The sequence below is a fragment of the Fringilla coelebs genome (assembly GCF_963513975.1).
Source record: "Fringilla coelebs genome assembly, chromosome: 22".
Taxonomy (NCBI): Eukaryota; Metazoa; Chordata; class Aves; order Passeriformes; family Fringillidae; genus Fringilla; species Fringilla coelebs.
In genome coordinates this window covers 4,611,218-4,631,976 of record NC_140048.1, presented here as the reverse complement: position 1 = coordinate 4,631,976, position 20,759 = coordinate 4,611,218, and the positions used below count along the sequence as shown (strand labels likewise).

At 47.8% G+C, this 20,759-nt stretch overlaps 1 protein-coding gene across 10 annotated transcripts in view; it reads left to right on the top strand.

Annotated features, from left to right (window-relative positions):
• Window positions 1-20,759, top strand: part of EIF4G3 (eukaryotic translation initiation factor 4 gamma 3) — a 142,696-nt gene that overhangs the window by 57,794 nt on the left and 64,143 nt on the right. For all 10 annotated transcript variants that reach the window (XM_084220107.1, XM_084220110.1, XM_084220105.1 and 7 more), the window contains 2 exons: window positions 11,589-11,684; window positions 16,660-16,692. In XM_084220107.1, coding sequence (XP_084076233.1) covers window positions 11,589-11,684; window positions 16,660-16,692 — 129 coding nt within the window. The remainder of the gene's footprint in view (window positions 1-11,588; window positions 11,685-16,659; window positions 16,693-20,759) is intronic.

Genomic DNA, 20,759 nt, shown 5'->3' with positions numbered 1-20,759 from the left:
TAGGATGGTTTGAGTTGGAAAGGATTTTAATCTCATCCAGTCCCACACCTTCCACTGTCCCAGGCTGCTCCAAGCCTCAATGTCCAGCCTGGCCTGGGCACCTCCAGGGATCCAGGGGCAGCCACAGCTGCTCTGGGCACCCTGTGCCAGGGCCTGCCCACCCTCCCAGGGAAGGATTCCATTCCAACACCCCATCTATCCCTTCCTCTGGCAGTGGAAGCCTTTCCCTTGTCCTGGCACCGTGAAGAATTCCTGCTCTGAGAGGTGTGTTTAATCCTTCTCCAGGCTCTGGTTTGCCCAGTGGGGAGGGAAGTGTTTTTCTGCTGCTGCTTGAGCTTTTCCTCTCTGGAGCAGCCGTGACCTGGCTCTGAGCACTGCCTGGCCCTTCCACCCTGGCCAGGCAGGGGCTTTGGAATGGAAAGCTCTCTGTGGGTGTCTTGGCCCCACGGCACATCCTGGCTGCTGCACGAGCGGAAGCGCCTTTGTTTGGCCTGTCAGATTATTGGGAATTAAAAGCATTTCTAAACTTGCCAGTAACTTGGTTTGAGGTGGAATAAAACAGCATTTTTAATAGAAAATCAAACTTCTCTGTAGCTGTTTCAAAATTCTCCAGATCCCTTTCTTCAGGACTCTTCCATGTGCATTTTCTGTTCTCACAGTCATGTGTTCTGGGCTTTATTTTGGTGCTTTTCAGACTTAGCCGCTTGTTGAACCACATTTTTATTCATAATATAAGAAGACAAAACAATACAAGGCAATTTGCCATTTTCTTGCATTTAATAACTTCAATTCTGGAATTCCTTCTGTAATAGTACCTTCTGTTCCATGCAATTTAATGGCTGTTTTCTTGCCTGCTCCAGAAAATACAGAGTTTTTAAACAAACACCATGTGTTCAGTGAAGCACCAGAGTCAGCACAAAAGTCAGGGCTTTACACAGCCTGTGTTTTGTGAGCCTAGAGGGCATTAAATATCCCTGCAGCCAGAGAAACCAGGGAGATGGAGCTCCTGGAGTCCACTGTTAGCTGTGGTGTCAGACTGGGAAACAGAGGAACAACCTCTGGAGCCATTTAACCTGCAGCAGGGAGGCAACATTCCAGAGGTGAGGCTTTGAATCCATAAACAGCCTGGTTCTCCTGCCAGCTGAACTCTCTCTGTGCTGCTTCCCATTGAACCAACAGAGATGCTGGAGCCATAATTCCTCTCCCTGCAGCCTGGAAGGGCTCTGCCTGTGTTCTCCACAGATCCCTCCTTAGGGTGCCATTAGAAACCCAGAATTTATTAATTTGCTTTAACTTTGTGCAAATTCAGACGTTTTAAATGTAGGGTATTTCTGGGCTTTAGTGGAATTGAGTAAATCTTTGCTATTTTATCTGATTGCTGCCCTCACACAGGTGAAGGTTGGAAGAGACCTGGAATCACCAGGTCCAGGTGCCTGATCTGAGCTGGATCAGCTGGAGAGATCACTCTTGAGTGTCTCCAAGGATGGCAGCATCCTCTGAGATATCAGATGACACATTTGTGGAGCTTCTTGTTGGCTTTTGGGAGAAAAAAAGGAGGAAAGCTGCAAAGCTGCTGATGCTGTTTTGATGTGGAATAGGGTCTTGGCTGGTTGGGGTTGTGTTCCTGGGAATAAGTATTGTCCTCAAAGTCTATTTTGTTAAAATGGGAGGCAGTTTTATAGAACAGGTGAAAGGCACTCTGTGAGCTCGAGGGTGTTTCTGCAGACAGTCCCAGTTCTGCTTTCAGCAGTGGGGATGTTGGAATTTCTGCCCTCAGCACACACATACACTCCATATTTTTGAGTACCTTTATTACAGAAAATGCCAATTTACTTATTTATGTAATGGTCATTAGCAGACCACCCCAGGCTGCGAGCCAGGTGCTGCAGCCAGGGCAGAGCCTGGCAGCTCAGCCTCAGGAAGGAGCCACATGAAGCCATGGCAGAGTTTCCAGATGTTCTGGAATGTTTTCCTGTGACATTATCTGTGGCCTCACACCTTCAGTAGCAGCAGATTCCATGCTGATGGATTTAAAAATGCTTTGGGAGGGAGCAGCCACCAGCAGGACTCCTGTCCACCCCCATGGCTCAAAATCACTGCTTTGGTTTTGCACTGCAGGTCCTCTGCTGTGTCTGGAGTTCAGCACGGGCTCACAGGAGCAGTGCCTGGGAAGGGGCAGGAGGATTCTGTCCTCCCTCAGGCTGGGGGTTCTGTTTGCCCTTGCACCTGGGGAGGGACACGTACAGCCAGAGGAGCTGAGGAGGAAATCACTGAAACCCAGATGGTTTGGGCTGGAGGGACCTTAAAGGGCCTTAAGGCTCCTCCAGTCCCACACCTCCCACTGTCCCAGGCTGCTCCCAGCCCTGTCCAGCCTGGCCTTGGACTCTGCCAGGGATCCAGGGGCAGCCACAGCTGCTCTGGGCACCCTGTGCCAGGGCCTGCCCACCCTCCCAGGAAACAATTCCTAACTCCCAATCTCCCATCCAGCCCTGCCCTCTGGCAGTGGAAGCCATTCCCTGTGTCCTGTCCCTCCATGCCTTGTCCTCTCCAGCTCTCCTGGAGCCCCTTCAGGCCCTGGAAGGGGCTCTGAGCTCTCCCTGGAGCCTTCTCCTCTCCAGGTGAGCACCCCCAGCTCTCCCAGCCTGGCTCCAGAGCAGAGGGGCTCCAGCCCTGGAGTGTCTCCATGGACTCCCTCCAGCAGGTCCAGAATGTGCATTTTGTGTCTCTGTGGTCCCTAGCACAAACAGTCCTTGTCCAGGGAACAGCAGACTGTGTTCCTTCACCATCTTGCCTTGGAGACAATCCCATTATCCACGTTGAAGTAAGAAAAGTGCCTGTGGCTCTGTGGATGTTACCTGGGCTCAGTTTCCCTGTGCCTTCCTCCTTTGCCCACTCAGATGTGTGGGGTGAAAACATGTAAAGCATTAAAAAAATTGTTACAAATTTGGCTGTGCAGATAATGACACAGGTGATGTATCCCAAAACAAACTGCTGCAGAGGAAAAAGGGAAGAGAGAGGAGGAATTCCTCCTGGGTCAGGATGTTTGTATCCTTTTAAAGGCTGAGCTTGATCACAGAATCCCAGACTAAGTTCAGTTGGGAGGGACCTTAAAGCTCATCTTGTTCCACCCCCTGCCGTGGGCATGGACACCTTCCACTAAAATGTTAATGTTTACCAACAGGAGGAATTGGAATAAGCCCAACCCTGATGGCTGGGCTTATGGAAAAAGAGGGAATAAAACTGTACTTTTCAAGAGAAAGGCAGTGAGGATGCCAGCTACTTCTTTGCATTTTCTACTTGTCTGCAATTTGTTAAAGTCCTAAAATCAGGCAAAACACCTGGAGCCGAGTCCTGGCATTTTGAGGAAATAGCTTAGAAAAAGCCTACATATTTAAATAAACTCACCCAACAGTCACAGTTCCTGTTTATTATGTGCCTCCACCCAATTCCAAACCTCAAACCTTCCCAGTAAATCCAATGTGCAGAGATTTGGACCAAGTCCCACCCTGGTGCCATCCCAGCCCCTCTATCAGGAGCGGAGTGTTTGCACTGGAATTGTGTTCAGTCTGGTTTTTATGTGAAGCTCTTCATCTGCACAATTTGTTTGGTGTTAGAGAAGAGCTCTAGTCCTTTTGTCAGTGATTTTAATGGGGCTTTGAATATTCCAGGTATTATATCCCAATATATGCAGGAAAACAGGGTTTCTCAGGTGCTGATGCACCCTGCAGGAGAGCAGCCCTGGCTTAGAGAGGCAGCAGAGTAGAACTGCTGCATATTTCTGTTTTGCAGCATTGCCCTGGTGAGGATGAGCTGATTTCAGTGATTCTGGATAATTTGCAAATGAGCTGCTTAAAAAATGTGGCATCCCTGGTGTGATGGGTACCTAAAACCTGCATATTTGAGCACATGGTTGTGAATGGGGACTTGTGTTCAAGCAGAGGGATCTGAGAGCATGTGTGATGATCATTGAAATATCATTGTAATAATGAAAGGCAAACTGGGAGCATTTAGAGGGGAATTGTCCTTGTTTAGTGGTTTAATCATTTGTTGTGCTATTTTTAAAGCTGGAATCATTCACAGGAATAGTGGGAGAATATGCTTTATGCGTTATTTGAGGGGATGCTGTAGAAAAAAGGCTGAAATGAATAAATTTAATAATTCAGATTTCTCCACCATCATCTGTAATATTTGCAGATGAGCTGGATCTGTATGTTACAGATACTCTTTTTCCTGCCAGCAGCTTCCAAGCCTGTTCTGCTGAGTGCAGAGCACACCAGGGAGGAAGAAAAGTGAGGTTATGTGGTTGCCAAGATAATGGTGACACTCTGGTGTGTACAGAAGAGGTGCAGGAGTGAGCAGTGCCCTGTTTGTGGTCAGATGCTGAAGGTACCTGAGGCTGATCCTGGCATCTCTCAGTGACATGGCTACAGAGTGGTTTATTTTGTCCCTAAATACTGATTTTAGGTCAAAAGCTGCTCTGCCCTGTGTTCAGTGATCTCTGCTGCAGCCCCTGGGAGTGTGGTAAGGGGGACAGGGAGAGCAGGAACTTCCCTGTGCCTCCCCTGAATGCTGCTGGTGTTCCCAAGGCAGCTCCTGGATGGGAGAGGAGCCTCCTGTCACTGGCCAGTGTCTGTGGGAGGAGGAGATTCTGGGCTCTGCTGGGATGCTCTGGCTGAGGCTGTTCTCTCTGCCCTCACTAACACAGCTTTCAACATCAGATAAAAGAGTAAAATCTCCCTGTACCCTTCAGTCTTCAGATGTTCTGTGCATTTGGCAGGAAGGGGAGCAGCTGCCTGTGGGGAGGCCAGGAAAGCCTCTTCCCCTGGCACTGAGTTTGTGCTGATGCACCTTTCTCAGAATCCAGGGCATGCAGAAACCAAAGCTTGGGGGAAATCAAGGTGCTGGGTGTGAGTGAGGAGGGGCAGCCTGAGGAGCTGCTGTTCCAGCCTGCACTGCCTGCAGGGAGTTCATTAGGGAGAAATGAAGAGACAGGGTTTAAATTATAATCCTCTTACTTTCCCAGAGCTGAATGCCCAGAGATTTCCCTCGTTGGAGGGTTGCAGTTGTTTGGGTTGCTGTGATTGAGTTGTCACAGTGATTGGATTTGGGGCTGTGGGAGGGCAGAGCCAGCCCAGCTCCACAAAGAAATGATGATTCACAGTTAAAAGCCACATCCTTGCTGTCACCATCAGTCCACACTTGTGACTAAAGTGAGGTTTCTGCTGCTGTGGGGGATTTCTTCACCTGTGTCTGAGACCAAATGCCTGCTGTCCAGGCCAGTGACCCAGGGGAAAACTCTGCAAAAGCAGCCTCAAGGGCTGCTGCATCAACACAACTGCTCTGCTCCCTTTGTGGTTTTCCTCAATGAAAATTGTTCAGCAGCTGGAAGGAAAACCAAGACTGGTTGTTAAAAAAGGGGATAAGAGGAGATTCCCCCTCCTGAGCAATGACCTCCCCCTCCTTGGCTCCAGGGGCAGCTGCCTTTGGTCTTTTGTGAGGGGCTTGTGTGAGTAAGAATTTATAAATCTAGGGACAGAACCCTTATAAGGTACAGTATGAAGAACACTGACTGTGCCTCTGAGTGCCCAGCTGGGGGGTTTGAATCAATATTTAACATTTAAAGAGGTCAGGGAATGGCTTGGGAACAGAGCAGTGCAGGTTTTATGCAGGAGAAATGGGGATGGGCTGGGGGTGTTGTGTTGTGTGGGGAAAGAGATGGATCTCTTAACAGTTTTATCCTCCTTCCAGGCAGTGAATGCTTTTGGTACTTTATGTCTTGACATTAAATAATAAGAAGATATTTTTGAAAATGTGTGTGGTGGCACTTGGGTGAGTTTTTAGCTGGGTGCTCTCCATCAGTAGTGCAGTGATACATAAGAGATGTAAAACCACCTGGGCCAGGGCCCTGCAGCACCACGTTGGTCTGTGGCCATGCACAAAAGGCCTCTGGGCCCCGTGGCCCTGCTAAACCCCAGGTTGTTCTGAAGTGCTCTGATTACTCTGTTCATTCCTCAAAGAGATGTAAGCTCAGTGCTGGTGTCCAGGGTGCAGAGGTTTGGGACTGGGAATTTGAAGGTTTGGAGCTGGGAATGCAGAGGTTTGGAACTGGGAGGTGACTGGGAATTTAGAGGTTTGAAACTGGGAATTCAGAGGTTCGGAATTGGGAATTCGAAGGTTTGGGGCTGGGAATGCAGAGGATTGGGACTGGGAATTTGAACATTTGGGACTGGGAATTCAGAGGTTTGGGACTGGGAATTCAGAGGTTTGGGACTGGGAATTCAGAGGTTTGAAACTGGGAATTTAGAGGTTTGGAATTGGGAATTCAGAGGGAATTTGAAGATTTGGAGCTGGGAACGCAGAGGATTGGGACTGGGAATTTGAACATTTGGGACTGGGAATTCAGAGGTTTGGAACTGGGAATTCAGAGATTCGGGACTGAGAATTCAGAGGTTTGGGACTGGGAATTCAGAGGTTTAGGACTGGGAATTCAGAGCTTTGGAACTGGGAATTCAGAGGTTTGAAACTGGGAATTCAGAGGGAATTTGAAGATTTGGAGCTGGGAACGCAGAGGATTGGGACTGGGAATTTGAACATTTGGGACTGGGAATTCAGAGGTTTGGAACTGGGAATTCAGAGGTTTGGCACTGGGAATTCAGAGGTTTGGGACTGGGAATTCAGAGGTTTGTGACTGGGAATTCAGAGGTTTGGAACTGGGAATTCAGAGGTTTCCTCCCAAGGTCACGGCGCTGGCAGGGCCGCGCAGCTCCTGAGTCACGGTCATGTGCTGGAGCTGCGGGTCCAGTTCTCCTCCTCATGTGTAACTTCAGTAAATTTAGCCCCAGCAGCCCTCCCTGAGCCGGGAGGATTCGGGAATCTGCCACGGGGATTAACCCCTTCCCAGCCAAGCCAGCCACAGAGCTCAGCAAGTGACACTTTTCAGCCCGGGGCTGGAAGGGTTTTGTTCCCAAAAGATTTTTCCAGAGGCAGAGCTGGGTGACTCAGCTCTTTTGAGCCTGATGTGTGTACTTTGCCTGTTTATTCCCAGGACAGGCAGTCCCAAGGGAATCATGTTACCCTGCAGGCTCAGTGTTTATTAACCAGCTCGGGCCTGAGCTAAGAATAACTTTTTTCAGTTGTTTTGTTGATAGTGATTATTTTTCCTTGCTTAGCACAGGCAGCAGCTTGAGGTGGAAATAGTCCAGAGAAAGGATTTTCCCAGCAAGTTGTGGGAATACATAAACACTCAGCTATTATCACCTTCCTCCCCTGAACAGCCACAGCTGAAACATAAAATCAGGAAGGTGAGAGCTTTAAGGGAAGCAAATTGCTCAGTCTCCAAGTGGAGCAGCTCAGCAGCGCTCTGTCCTCTCCCAGCAGTTATTTGAACTTCAGGGATTCAATCCAGCCTTTAGATGCTTCAGAACCAACATTTGTCTGCAGAGCAGTATTTGCTTCTCAGCCTCCCCTCCTTGGGGGTTTATGTAGGGGATTTTTGGAGCATTTCCTTGCTGATCCCTTCATTCCCTCAGTCCAGCCCCAGTGCACAGAGCCCTGTGTGGCTGCACGTGACCACATCACTTTCTGTACCCATTTAGGTGCTTGGCACAGAAAAAAGTCCTTTGGCAGATGAATAGATGCAATGCTTTAATCAGCTGATGTGTATGAAAAGCAGCAGAGTGCTGTGATTTATTCTGTTGGATCTTTGATAGTTTATTTAGGCTCCCAGAGCCGATGTGAAATTAATACCTGCAGAAATTTATAAACCACTTTTCCCTCCCTTTTCTTCCCCTGTTATGGTTTTAACACAAATACCAGTTAAGGCAACATCCCTCTGGTTGGAAACGTGGAGCAGGGGCATTTGTTGTTGTTCATACTTATTTAGCTGATGTTTGTGGTCTTCAGTGGGGTTTGTATTGCACTTGTTCCTCACTTGTGACCTCGCACTCGTGGGGGTCATCTGTCCAAAACTGCCTTGGATGATGACACCTTCATAGTAGAAACCCTTCTCTGGCCTCTAGTTAAGCCTTTGTATGTTGTTTTCTTTATTTATACCTTCATGCTGTGCTCATTCTGGTAGGGTTTAAATGCTAAAGCAAGTTTAACCCTGGATTGCATCACACGTCACCAGTGAAGTGCCTTTGGCACTGTGTTTCCAAATACCTGTTTTATAGTTTTGCTGCTAAAACTCAGAGGATTTTTAGGTTTAGTGACAGCTGTGCCCCCTTTCTCTCACATATCCTTTGGCTTGGGTGTTTAAAAGAAGTGTTTTGGAGGTGGGTACAGACTTTGGGGCAGCATCAGATACCTGACTTACTTTTGGGAGTCATAGCAGAGTTCTGCTCTGTCACATGCAGTTTAAGCCTGAAGAAAATGTTTTCATGAGCCTAAAGATGGGGAAGAATAGTAGATATTTTCTTCTCTTGTTGCTGAGGTGCTGTGGGAGCAGCAGTTTGGGATGAGGTCTCATCTCCTGTGGAGCTGGAGGCAAAAGGAGCCAATGATCAACTGGTGCATTTATTGGTATAATTTATTTCTAATATTTCCCAACACTGTCACCTATAGTAAAATCAAGCGACCGCTGTGGCAGGGAGAAATGACACATCTGACTCCACTGATATCAGCAGGCTAATTAATTACTTCATTATACTACATTACACTATATTACACTACATTTAAACTGAACTTGTCTAAGCATTTAATTTAACTGTGCAGAATTTTGTGACTGTTAGCTTATTGTTTTCACACATACATGGATTTAATTGGTTAATGAATTAAAACACTTTCACTAGAATTTAATTAGTTAAATTCTTTTAGGTAAATAATTTTCTTCAATGTATTTTATTTATTTTAAAACACAGGAGCAGTAAATGAGATAAGATTTTTTTTTTCTCTAAGATTCAGAGAATGTGAATCTCAGCAAATCTTTGGGAAATTGTGTCTTGCTTTTCTCTGTGAAGAGAAATGCAGCTACAGTCACCTACCCTGTGTGCTCACTGCTGGCTGCTGGGAGAAATAAAGGGACAATGGCTGTAACTAAAAGAGAGTAGGTCCAGGTTGGATATGAGGAGGAAATCCTTCCCTGGGAGGGTGGGCAGGCCCTGGCACAGGGTGCCCAGAGCAGCTGTGGCTGCCCCTGGATCCCTGGAGGTATCCAAGGCCAGGCTGGATGGGGCTTGGAGCAGCCTGGGACAGTGGAAGGTGTCCCTGCCATGGCAGGGGTGGGACTGGATGAGGATGATTAAAATCCCTTCCAACTCAAACCCTTCCATGATTCCATGATAGGAACAGCAGCATCTGGACCTGTGGAAGAAGCTTTAATCTCACATTGGGCAGAGATCCCAGATGCAGAAAGTCAGCAGCAGGATGCTTCAAAGGCAGGACAACTTCTTCAGGTTGTGGGTGAAAAGAGTTTCCCCACTTCTCCTTAGCTTTGGGTTACTCTTTCTGGAATGACACTGACCCCACCAGCTCCAGCAGAATCACTTATCAAGTAAAAGGGGAAAAGAGTTGATACTGCATCTGACATCTCAAAAAAAAAAAAAAAAGAGGCAGCTTTTTTCTATTCAATTATTTACATTAATTAGGTTCTGCAGTGGTGAAAAGGGAGGGAAGGGCTGGCTGGAGTGTATTGGATCAGGGAGCTCGTGGAGAGGAGGGACAGGACAAAGCATTTGAGAGGAAGGAGCTGAACAAAGCATTTCATTGCTCTTGAACCAGAGGCTGTGCTGCTGTATTGGTATAAACTCCTCCAGAACAGCATTGTCCAGCTAAATACCTTGCCCAGTGTGTTTGGTGTCCTGGATCTCAGTGAAGACCTGGTGGTGTATTTGGAGACACACATTTTATCACCATTTTGACCCAAAAAGCTGTGAAAATGAGGCAGAAGCTAACAGAAGGTCCTGCCTAGTTAAGCTGTGTGCTAGGAGCAGTGTCCTCACGTGTCTGTGGACTCTTGGCTAAGTTTTGCTTTTTAAAAAGCAGTTCCACTGTGGTCCCAGAGTAGGAATAGAAGATGTTGCAGCAGCTGAGTTTTGGGAGAGCAGCTGGGGCTATTTTTGGGCTGTGCTTGTTCCCCTCATCCCCTCTACCATGTTTTTGGAAGGGGTGTTTGTTGTATTTGTTGTATTTTTCCTTTTTTTAAAATTTATTTTCTCCTTGAGGCCAGGGAATTCCTGGTTGTTTCTGAACTATATTATCATTTACCTTGTGTTACACTTCAATCAGCAGGTGATTAGTCCAGGATGGAAAAGCAGAAAAAAGGAGACAATGCAAACTGTACCCCTGTGCTGGCAGCTCTGGGAGCCTCAGGACAGGAAGGACCTGGAGGGGCTGGAGCATGTCCAGGGATGGGAACAGAGCTGGGAAGGGGCTGGAGCACCAGGGACAGCTGAGGGAGCTGGGAAGGGGCTCAGCCTGGAGAAAAGGAGGCTCAGGGGGGCCCTTGTGGCTCTGCACAGCTCCTGACAGGAGGGGACAACCCCAGGCTGGGCTCTGCTCCCAGGGAACAGGGACAGGAGGAGAGGGAACAGCCTCAAAGTTACCTTATTGGGATAGTGGGGAAATTCCTGCATGGAAAGGGTCATCCAGCCCTGGCACAGACTGCCCAGGGGATTGAAAAGATGTGTAGCTGTGGTCCTTGGGGACATTGTTTAGTGGTGGCCTTGTCAGTGCTGGGGAGCAGTTGGACGTGAAGATCTCAGAGATCTTTTCCAACATTACCAATTCCACCATCCTATGGGTCTTGAGAGCAAAGGCCGTTGCAGGCTGGTAGCTGGTTTTTGTGCCATTACAATAATAAACTATTTTTAAAAATAATAATGTAAATTATAAGGGTTTTGTTCAAAAAGAATAAGGAAAAAGGCACTCTGAAAAGTTATTTCTAAATGTCTCATTAAAATGCGTCATCAGCAGAGCTCCAGAGCTCCGGTTTATTGTTACTTTGGGCAAATAACACTTGGGGAGAGCATCTGGTGGGATAAATTGTTATAGCCCATGGAAATGGGTGGAAGTAGGAAAAATGTGCAGAGCCTGTAGCCATGGCCTGCCTTCCATCTGGGATCATTTTGGGCTCTTCCATTGCACTGGAAATGCTTTAATGCAGCAGCAGCTTCTGTTGAACACACTCAAGGTTGTTTCTTGCCATTTGCCTGATTTTGGAGGATTTACTGGCATCATCTACAGGTCTGGCTGTCCTTGGAAGCTGGTTCAGAGGAGGCTTTTGGAAACAGGTGGCCAGGCCTTTGGACACACAGCACTGTGGTGTGTCTCCTGGGTTGTTTTCCACTGCAGCTCACCTGGGGAGCTCAGGTGATAAACAGTAGCAAACTCTGACTTATAAAATAGTAGTAAACTCTGACTAATAATTACTAATGGGGCTGTTACTTGCTAGTGGAGCTACTAGTGGATCTACAAGCTGCTCCCATGAGAGGCAGTGTTGATGAATTGGTCCTTGACAGAGATGGTTTCTCTCTTGCAGTCTTTTCATCTTTATCTCCATGTCAGTGCCTCCAGCTGATAACATGTTCTGTTCCTGGTTTTTGGGATGAATCATTGGATCCACTCACTTGGCTTTTCTTGTTCCCTGGCAGGCTCCTTATCCCTCAGGACAGAATGCAGCTCCCACCACGCTGGTGTACCCTCAAGCCCCTCAAACAATGAACACTCAGCCTCAGACCCGCTCGCCGGTAAGGAGCCCACGCTGCCTCATCCTGCTCTCTCCTCCTGGCTCGTGTGTTTCTCTGTCTGTGTGTGTCTGTAGCACGGGGCTGGTTCTCTGCAAAGCCCATTTTACTGACCTGGAAGCACATCCTGAATGGCAAACCTTGATTGAGTTTTTCAGACATTATCCTGGTAGGATAATTTTCCTTCTGAAGTTCCTAAAGAAGCGATGGAGGGATTCTCATCTACCTTCAAATAACACCGTTTACTTTTAGCCTAGTTGCTTTCAGGTTCACTTCATTATAGAGTTCAGGTTCGTTGCCAGAATCTTTCTCTTTTCTTCTTTTTTTTTTCTTTTTATTTTTTCTTTAAGGATGTGTTTTGTGCAGGGATAGACCAAAGATCAAGCACAAGCAGTTCTCTGCAGCAGCACTCGCTCTCCAGTGGCCTCTGGGCTTTGCTCCCAAATCAGTGCCACCGATCAGTTCTAACCCTGGAGGTGCTCACATGTAACCTAGAGCTTCTGTGTACTCAGATCTTTTTGTGCTGAGCCCCTTTTTCATCCAACTTCATGTTTGATCATCCTTCACAGTCTGTTTTTTGGGGGTGGGTGTTTATTGTGATACTGCTCTCCTGTTGTAGGACTTCAGTTCCCCACACCAGCTACTTTCTGGGGATTCTCTGCTTGTAGCACAGCTCCACGTGATGTTAGAAGACCCTCCTAGGGCATCAGAGGCTTTGCTCGGCTTCTGGAGGCATGGTGGCTTCTCATCACCACATCTCAGGGCTCTGTCAGCTGAGGGAGCAGCAATCCTGCACCTCCTGCCCCTCTGTGTCAGGACACCTTCAGATTGCCCATAACCCCCTGGTGCCTTCCCAGCACTCTTCTCTCTTTAGAGTAAGGCGAGAGCTCCTGGAGCCTCTGAGACAGAGGATTTTGTCCACAAAACAGTATAAAAACTGATAAACCCAGGGCAAGGACCCCCAAACCTGCAACATCACTGGGGCACTTGCCCAGCTCTGGAGGTTTCCCCTCCAGGAGATGCCAGGGTTTGTTCTGAGGCCCCTCAACTTCTGCTGATGAAGGAGCCAGGTAATGCTGACTTGGAAGTTCTTTGATGTGGACAGCTGGGAATTTGTCCTCAGTGCCCCATTCTGATCAGTAATGCAGGACACTGCTGTTAAAACTCTTTCCTCAGTAAGTATAATCATCTTTCTCTTTAATTGTTGCAAAGCACAACTAAGCTGGTATGGCTAGAACTGGAGCAAAAACTTGACTGAAGAGCTGCATCTCTAAACCAGTTTTTTTGACAGCCCAGCAGAACAGTGCCAATACATTGCACAGAAAACTGGAAGAGGAGGAAGGTTTTGGAACAGAGTCCGGTTTACAGGTCCCTGGCTGGAAGAGGCTGGATAAAATACTGCATTGTAAGCAATATAACAAACTGTACTCCTTCTTGCAGGCAATTGTGCCCACGGCACTGTTTTTATTTCTTCTTCCTTTCTTTATTATATATATTTTTTTTACCACATCCTTTTTTGTTGGCTACAGAAATGCACTGGTTTTGCTTCTTTGCTGAAAGCACGAGCTGCCGTGGCAGCCTCTGCCAGGTGAGGTGGTGCCACAAGGGCCCAAAGCTGAATTACAGCTGGGGGGTCTGACCTGGGGTAGGACAGAGACCAGGGCCCCCTGGGCTTTGTCATTCAGCAGAGAGAGAATCTGCAGGAAATTTGGCCAGTCAATGTCAAATTTTTTAGTGTTTTGGTCCCATAACTGAGGAGGTCCCGAGGAAGAATTGATCTGCCCCTGTCAGCCTTGTTTGTATTGTTCTGAGCTCTCCTGTGTGCAGGTTTTGCCATGTGCTCTGCTAGTGCCCATCTCACCCCATGACTAAAAGCTGCTCCCACCCATCACATCTCATTCCACCTCCCACCCCAAAGCAAATGCAAGACTGGCCCAGGCCTGAGCTACTCCTGCATTTGGTTCTTCGCTTGATTTATTTCTTTGTAATTTAATTATTATTTTTTTCAGTTTATTTTTTAACCGTCCCATCTGGTGGTGAGGGGAGGGTGAGGAGGGGACGAGGAGGGTGGCAGGGTGGCTGTGCCATCCCCGGGTTCCTGTCATGCTCTGGCACAGCTGATGTGGGCAGGCAGGGCTGATTCAGCCCCTCCCTCGAGCCAGAGCTTCCTCCATCCTGCTCTGCATCCAGGGGCTTTTGGGGTGCAGAGCTCAGGCCTTTGGGGTGCAGAGCTCAGGCCTTTGGGGTGCAGAGCTCAGGCCTTTGGGGATGCAGAGCTCAGGCCTTTGGGGTGCAGAGCTCAGGCCTTTGGGGTGCAGAGCTCAGGTTTTTCTGCTCCCCCAGCACAGCTGCCTTTGCAATCCGTGTTTGCTCCCTGTTAGCATCGCTCCCACGGCGGGAATTGCAAAGCTCCAGCTGGGCAAGGAAAACAAAATCCGGGTCCTTCAGCACTGCTGAAAATTCCCCAGTAGCTCTTGGCCATGCCAGCCCCCATCTCAACACAAACTTTTAGTCCAATTTTAGGACTTCTGCCAAAGTCCAGGAGGGGTGAGGTGTGCCAGCCCAACATCTGCAGGCAGAGAACATTGCTGTGTCCACGGAGCAGTGGGCAGGACTGTAGGGAGGGGGGCATGGGGCAGGGAGGTTGGACCCAGGATTTATAAGGTTTTCCTATCTACTGTCTTCATCAAACAGAGAAAAAAAACCAACCCAAAGTGTCTCTTTTAAGCCAGCAGTGACTACTACAGTTTGTTCTGTTGCTTACAGCTATTAACAGGAATAATTTCTATCAAACAGAATTATTTTTTAAAAATTTAAAATCAAGAGCCAGTGGTGACCAGTGCAAAATAGATGAGGGCATTTTTCACTAACTTGGAGCTTTTATTTTATTTCTTGTAACACACATTACTTTCCACCATGGAATAAAGTTTGGCTTCTTCAAATATAAACTTCCAGCTCTTGTTTTAGGTGCAGTGAGAACAAATCTTGTCTGTGCAACAGGGATGAGAGAGGTGTCTTGGCCCTGAAGTGAAGCAGTACAAGGTTTCTGCATCCCAGCCTTCTCTTTTTGGCTGTTTTCTTTCTTTGGTGTCTAACACAGAACGTGCAGCCCAATGGAAAGGCTCAGCCCTTCCAGGGTACCTTTAGTCCCTTTTCCCAAACACAAGATATTTGAGCTGGTTTAGGGGAAGTTCTTTGGGAAAATAAGGACTTGAAGTGCTTTTATCTCTGGAGACTCATCTAGGTACCTGTTTTCCTCATCCACAGAGCCACTGGGAGACTGCTGAGAGGCTCTGAGTCTTTCTGGTTCATTAAAATAGAAATTACAGCTTTTTAGTTTCACAAGGTGACCATGCTTTGCTTTTTTACTCTTCATTGTAAGGCTTAGGGAAAATTTTCCAGGGTGAGAAAACTATTTGGTGAACCAGTGCAGGTCATTCTTAATAAACTCTTGTCCCAGGATCAGTCTGTGTGTCCATATTTACTCATTTCTGAAGGTTTTTATGACTTTCATCCAAGTGTCACCAAGTTCCACCATGAGGGGAAGGTAGAAGGAATATATAAACACCAGGATTAGCAGATAGTTCTTGGAAATCTTTAAATCTAGGCAATTTAAGTGTTTATAAAGGAAAAGATCAAATGGACCAGTCAATATTTATGCTTTGCTTCATGTTTAATGGCATTAGAGGAGCTGTAAGGGCTGCAAGTGAACCCAGGCCCACTTTTCCATATAGAAAATAAACTTATTTAAAAAGTCACTAATTAGTACCCAGTTTTGATCACCATTGTGAGGCAGAAAGTAAACCACAATGAGCCCCTGAGTGAGCAGAGGTGGCTGTGCTGAGCCATCACAGCAGAGGCATGTGGTGGCTAAAATCCACTCTAGATGTAGCTGTGGTCACTGCAGTTAATTATTGAAGCTCTTATCAGTAGAATTCTCAGCTCTCATTGTGGAGCTCTGCTCTAACACTGAGAATTATGAGTTTCAACACCTAACTCAGCTCTGGAAGTGGGTACCTTGTCATCTTTATTTATATTTTCCATTTCTTGCATTCATTTTTATTTCTATTTTAACAATCAGTTCCTTATTGGGAAATGCTTTTAATGTCAGCTGAGCATGTTAAATTGGGGTTATTTTCCTCTGCGTGTGGCCCAAGTGAGTGGGAGATGATTCAGTGGCCTGAGCTCAGGGCTGGGACCCAGGACCTCCTGTTCTCCACCTCCAGGGCCCTGGGATGGGCTGGGCCTTGGCTTTCAGAGAGGGTGACACATCCCACTCCTCCCAGGGGCTTTGCTGCCACCCCGGTGGAGGAGCACAGCTGGAAATGCGGTGGCAGGGGTGGACGTGCCAGGAGTGGCTGCTCTTTGCCTAGCAGGGATGTCCCTGTGCAGGGATGTCCCTGTGCAGGGATGTCCTTCTGCAGGGATGGATGTCCCTGTGCAGGGATGTCCTTCTGCAGGGATTGTCCCTGTGCAGGGATGTCCCTGTGCAGAGATGTCCCCGTGCAGGGATGTCCCTGTGCAGGGATTGTCCCTGTGCCTCCCTGGCTCTTCCCAGCCGTGGGGCTCCATCCTCTGCTCCCCCAAAGCCCCGGAGCAGCCCCAGCCCAGCTGCTCTAACCATTGACCTGCACCTCAAACAGTTCAGAATCTGCACTGCTGCTCGTTTTCAGTTGTTTTTTTGGTTTTATGTGTTCTTCCCAGGCAGGATAAGGAATGCCTGCATCCCTGAGTGCCTTTAGGATCCTGGGCAGCTCTGGCTGTTTGTCCCAGCTCCCAGCACAGTGCCCGTAGCGATGTCCATCGTGACACCTCAGTCTCTGTGTGTCGCTGTCCTGCAGCAAAGCTTTTGACTGTGTCGTTGTTATTTTATTTTCTGTGGGTTTATTTTGCATAGAGTGTGACATTTTGGTTCGTTGTGGTGTTTCTGACTCTTTGTGCCTTTCCTTTTGTGTTTGTTTCTCCCGCCTTTCCTCAGTTTGCAGCGGGGCCTCGACCTGCCCATCACCAGGTACAGTACCTGCCCCTTCATTATCACCCTGCACTAATTGGCTGGGGGGTGGGGGTGGAGGTGACTCACCCACTAACTCAGTGGAGGAAAGCAGCCCTGCAGTAGCTCCTGGCACGTGCATAACCCTGCTAACAGCCACCTGCACCCTGAGTGACACCGACCTCCCCTGGGGTCGCCGCTGCCATTAACCACCCACACCCCAGGGGAGGAGAACCTCTGCGAGGCATTGCCAGGGATCTGTGGGCTTCCCTTGCCTTCTCACATCACTAGAAACTTGTTCTGAGTATTCCCCAAATGAGTCAGTGGTTTCAGTTTCCTGAAGATGTCACCTGAGAAAATCCTGCTTTTCCAGCTGGGGGCAAAGCAAACAACTTGCCAGGTCCTGCCTTTGTTGTGTGATACACCTGGTTATCTGTCACCATTGCATTGCTTAGTGTCCTTTTCACTTAGCCCACTAAAGCAAGACCCCTAGGAAACTTTTAGTGTTCCTGTTGAACGATTTGGACTTTGTAAGGAACCACTTCATTATTAAAAGGAGATCTAGGAATAGCTGTGGCTCATGGAACTCAGGGGTGGCAGAGCTGGGACTTCTCCAGTGTCAGGAAGATGCACAGGCCTGTCTGTCCTAGTCAGGCTGTCTGGAATCATCTTTTCTTTAGCTTCTACACTCCTCTTTGCCAAAACATTTATCCTTGGGAGCTGATTTTGATGCTTCTTGTAGGTTTTGAGGGAAGAGAGGTGGCATTGCTGGTGGGGAAAAGGAGGAGAGGCAGGACAAGGCAGGGAAGCTCTCCCAGAGCTCTTTTGGCTTGGAAGATGCAGGTTGTTTCCCCAGGTTAATAGGAAAAAAAATCACATTAATCCTGTGGTGCCAGGACAGGGGCTTGAGGCATGGAAGGTTTGTTCCAGGAATTATTTTGTTCTCACTTCAGTCGTGTTCCTGAGCAGTTGAACACTGGGATGAGCAGTGTGGGGAGAGCAGGTAAGTGTGAGGTGGACACAGCCCCCAAAATGCCCCTGATCCTTGTTCCTTCCAGCTCAGGGAGCAGCAGGGGAGCTGGAACCTTCCAGAGCAGGGCAGACAAAGGAGTGTAAGGAGTAGAATGGGCCAGGTGCAGCTGTTGGTTCACAGGCAAAGGTGGCATGGGACCTTTGGGACAGTGATTTCTCTGTGTGCCTGGACAGGCAGGGGCAGAGGAATGTTTGCAGGGGCAGCCTGGACAACGATGGGGGCATCAGGATCTTGTTTAGGTGCTTTTGTTGTCGACCTTATCTTCAGGTCAGTGTTTATGCTGCACAATACAGAGAGTGCAGTACTGCTCTGCACTCCTCAGTTCCTTCAAGGGTCATTCCCAAGGGATGTATTCACTGGGAGCCATTTCATGTTCTCCTAAAATTTACTGAGCTGTCTTTAAGCAGGTTTTGGCCCATAAGTCTTGAGGCAGCACAGCCTTGGAGGAAATATTTCCATGACTGGAGCTTTACTGGTGGGATTTGCCACCAGTCTGTCAGAATGGGATCCAAAACTTTCCTTTGGACCCAGTTATGGCCCTGCCCTTACTGTGCTTGTAAATTCCAAGTGTTTTCCTGATTTTATCACAGTTAGATTTTTGTCTCTGTTGCATTTGAATCTGCTTATAATGATCTGAGTGAGAAGTTGTCACCATTAGGAAAATATTCCAGGCTTTATTCCCAGTTACATCTGTCATGTGCTGCACCAGCACAGGCACAGAGACACCTGGGCTGTGGATGAGCTGCTTGTTTCCTTTAACCCAAAACACTCATGGTGTGGACTGGGGGTGCAGACAGGGATTTTGGCCCCTGCCATGTGCAGGAGAGTCACAGCTGTGGGAGCAATTTCGTCCTGAACCCAGCTCTCACAGGGTGCTTGAGACCAACATAAATAATTATCCTCACAGGAGAGTTTTTAAACTTGGTTAAATTGTAACACAAGCTGAGAGCTTTGAGACTGAGATTTGTAAGCTAGAAAATGCTAAATAAGTAAATTGGCCTCAGCAGGACTAATATTTACTGCATCAACTCCACCTTCCCTTTGAAGGCAGCAGCAGCTCTGTGGGGTTTGCAATTCCCTGTGTCCACCCCAGCTTTTATTAACATGTGCCTTGTATTGATTCTGGGTCTCCTTCAGGCAAATAATGGATTGTTCTTCAATGTTACTGCCTGTAATTATTAGATCTTCAAGGTCCTCATGAGCATGATTTAAGCACCTGAAGTTGAATGACAGCTTTATGAGCAGGGTTTTTTCCTGGATGGAAATGCCTGCCCTGGAGTTGGACAGTTACAGTGGGTGTTGGTGGAGCCAGTTAATGCTGAGGGAAATGTGACCCCACTGTGAGAGAGAAAATTGCAGAGATTTAGGGTGTTGCCAACAGTGAGTGGCTGAAGGGAAATGAAATAATTGCAGCAGTTCTGACTGGAAGTGTGCATCAGTGATCCCTGATTCTGAGATCACACACTGAATCTGCAGGAAAACCTCGCTGCACAGGAGACAGAAAACTGCCCCTGCAAAGTGTTTTGGGCAGGATTTTTGAATACACTGTCAGCTTGTGTTTTTTCCCCAAATGCTGTGGTAAATGTAGCTGTTCCCTGCTGCAGTTGCTGCTCCATTTCCCACTTCCTGCACAGACTTTCTCTGTTTTTTCTTTCTGAGTGAGGCTGTGGAGTCACTTTGTTGCTTCTGATCCTCACAAAGCACAGCTGAGAACAGCAGTTTTCTTCTAACCTGAGCTCCAAAATGCAAATTTTTGTTACATTTGAACCTGCCTAAAACCCCTTCACTTATGAAGTGACATGGGGGTTTATTTTAGAAATGGGTGCTCAGAAGAGGCTGATGTGATTAAAAACAGAAATCAGAAATACAAATTGATATGTGGTTGTTTCCTTTTGACTTGAACTGTGTTTGAGATGGGTTTGCTGCTCATGGCTCAGCCTCTCACTCGAGGTTGCTGGTGGAGTTTATTCCAGTTTTAGCTTGGGCTTGCTTGAGTTCCTCTGGGTGTAGCTGGTACAAGAGAATGGGCTTGGCTGGCTGCTGTTGTGGAAAAGCTTTGGGATGTGGAGAGGTTGGGAGTTCACTCCCTGAACTGACCCAGCTGACCATTTTGTAGCTTTTTTGGGGTATTTCAAGTCAGAAAGTGATGGGAAACTGCTGCAGTCACTTCCCTGTCTGCATCCATGAGTGTGTGAAGGAGCTGCCACATCTAAATACCAAAAAGGGCTTTTTCCCTTCATTTTATGATTTACTAAATAATTAAACAGGGGGAGTCAGAGGGGAAGGAAACAAGCTTTGCCTTGAGCCAGCCAAAGGAGCTGCACTGAGGTGTGGGAAAGCAAGACCTGGGGGTTTGTGCTGCAGCTCCTGCTCCTGGAGGAGGGACAGCACAGGAGGAAATGGCCTCAAGCTGCACCAAGAGAGGTTTGGCTGGAATATTGGGAAAATTTCTTTATGGAGAGGGTGGGCAGGCACTGGAAGAGGTGGAGTCAGCATCACTGGAAGTGTTCAAACAATTTGTGCATGTGGCACATGGGGACATGGATTAGGGATGAGCTTAGAGGGTTTTTCCAACCTAAACAATTCCACAATTCTCTGATCTTCACATCTCAGGGCTGCAGCTCCTCAGTTCCTGCTGCATTGCCCATGCAGGCATCTCCTCCCCCCTCCCCAGGCCAGGCTCAGGTCATCCCACCAAAGACTAGAAATTAAAAACAGGGGCACGAGAAGTGCAGAGTGAAGTGCAGAGCTTGGGTGAAAACTTGAATTTTCCTTTTGCTTCCATTCTCCAAACCTCCCCCCCAGGCTCCATGAACCATCAGAGCATCCAGCCATGAGCCTAGGAAAAAAATAGATGAATGGCCATCTTTGCCAGACTGAGCTTAGCATAGGTTTGTTTTCAGGCTCTTACCCCAAATTTCTATTTTGGTGCAGCTTTGGGGTCCAAGGGAGCACTCCTGGCACTGGGAGCCATGGCCTGGAAATAGAGAGCTCGTGGCAAACCCATGAAAAGCAGTGCTGGGTGATCAGAGGGGGCTGGAGCTCTCCTGGATCT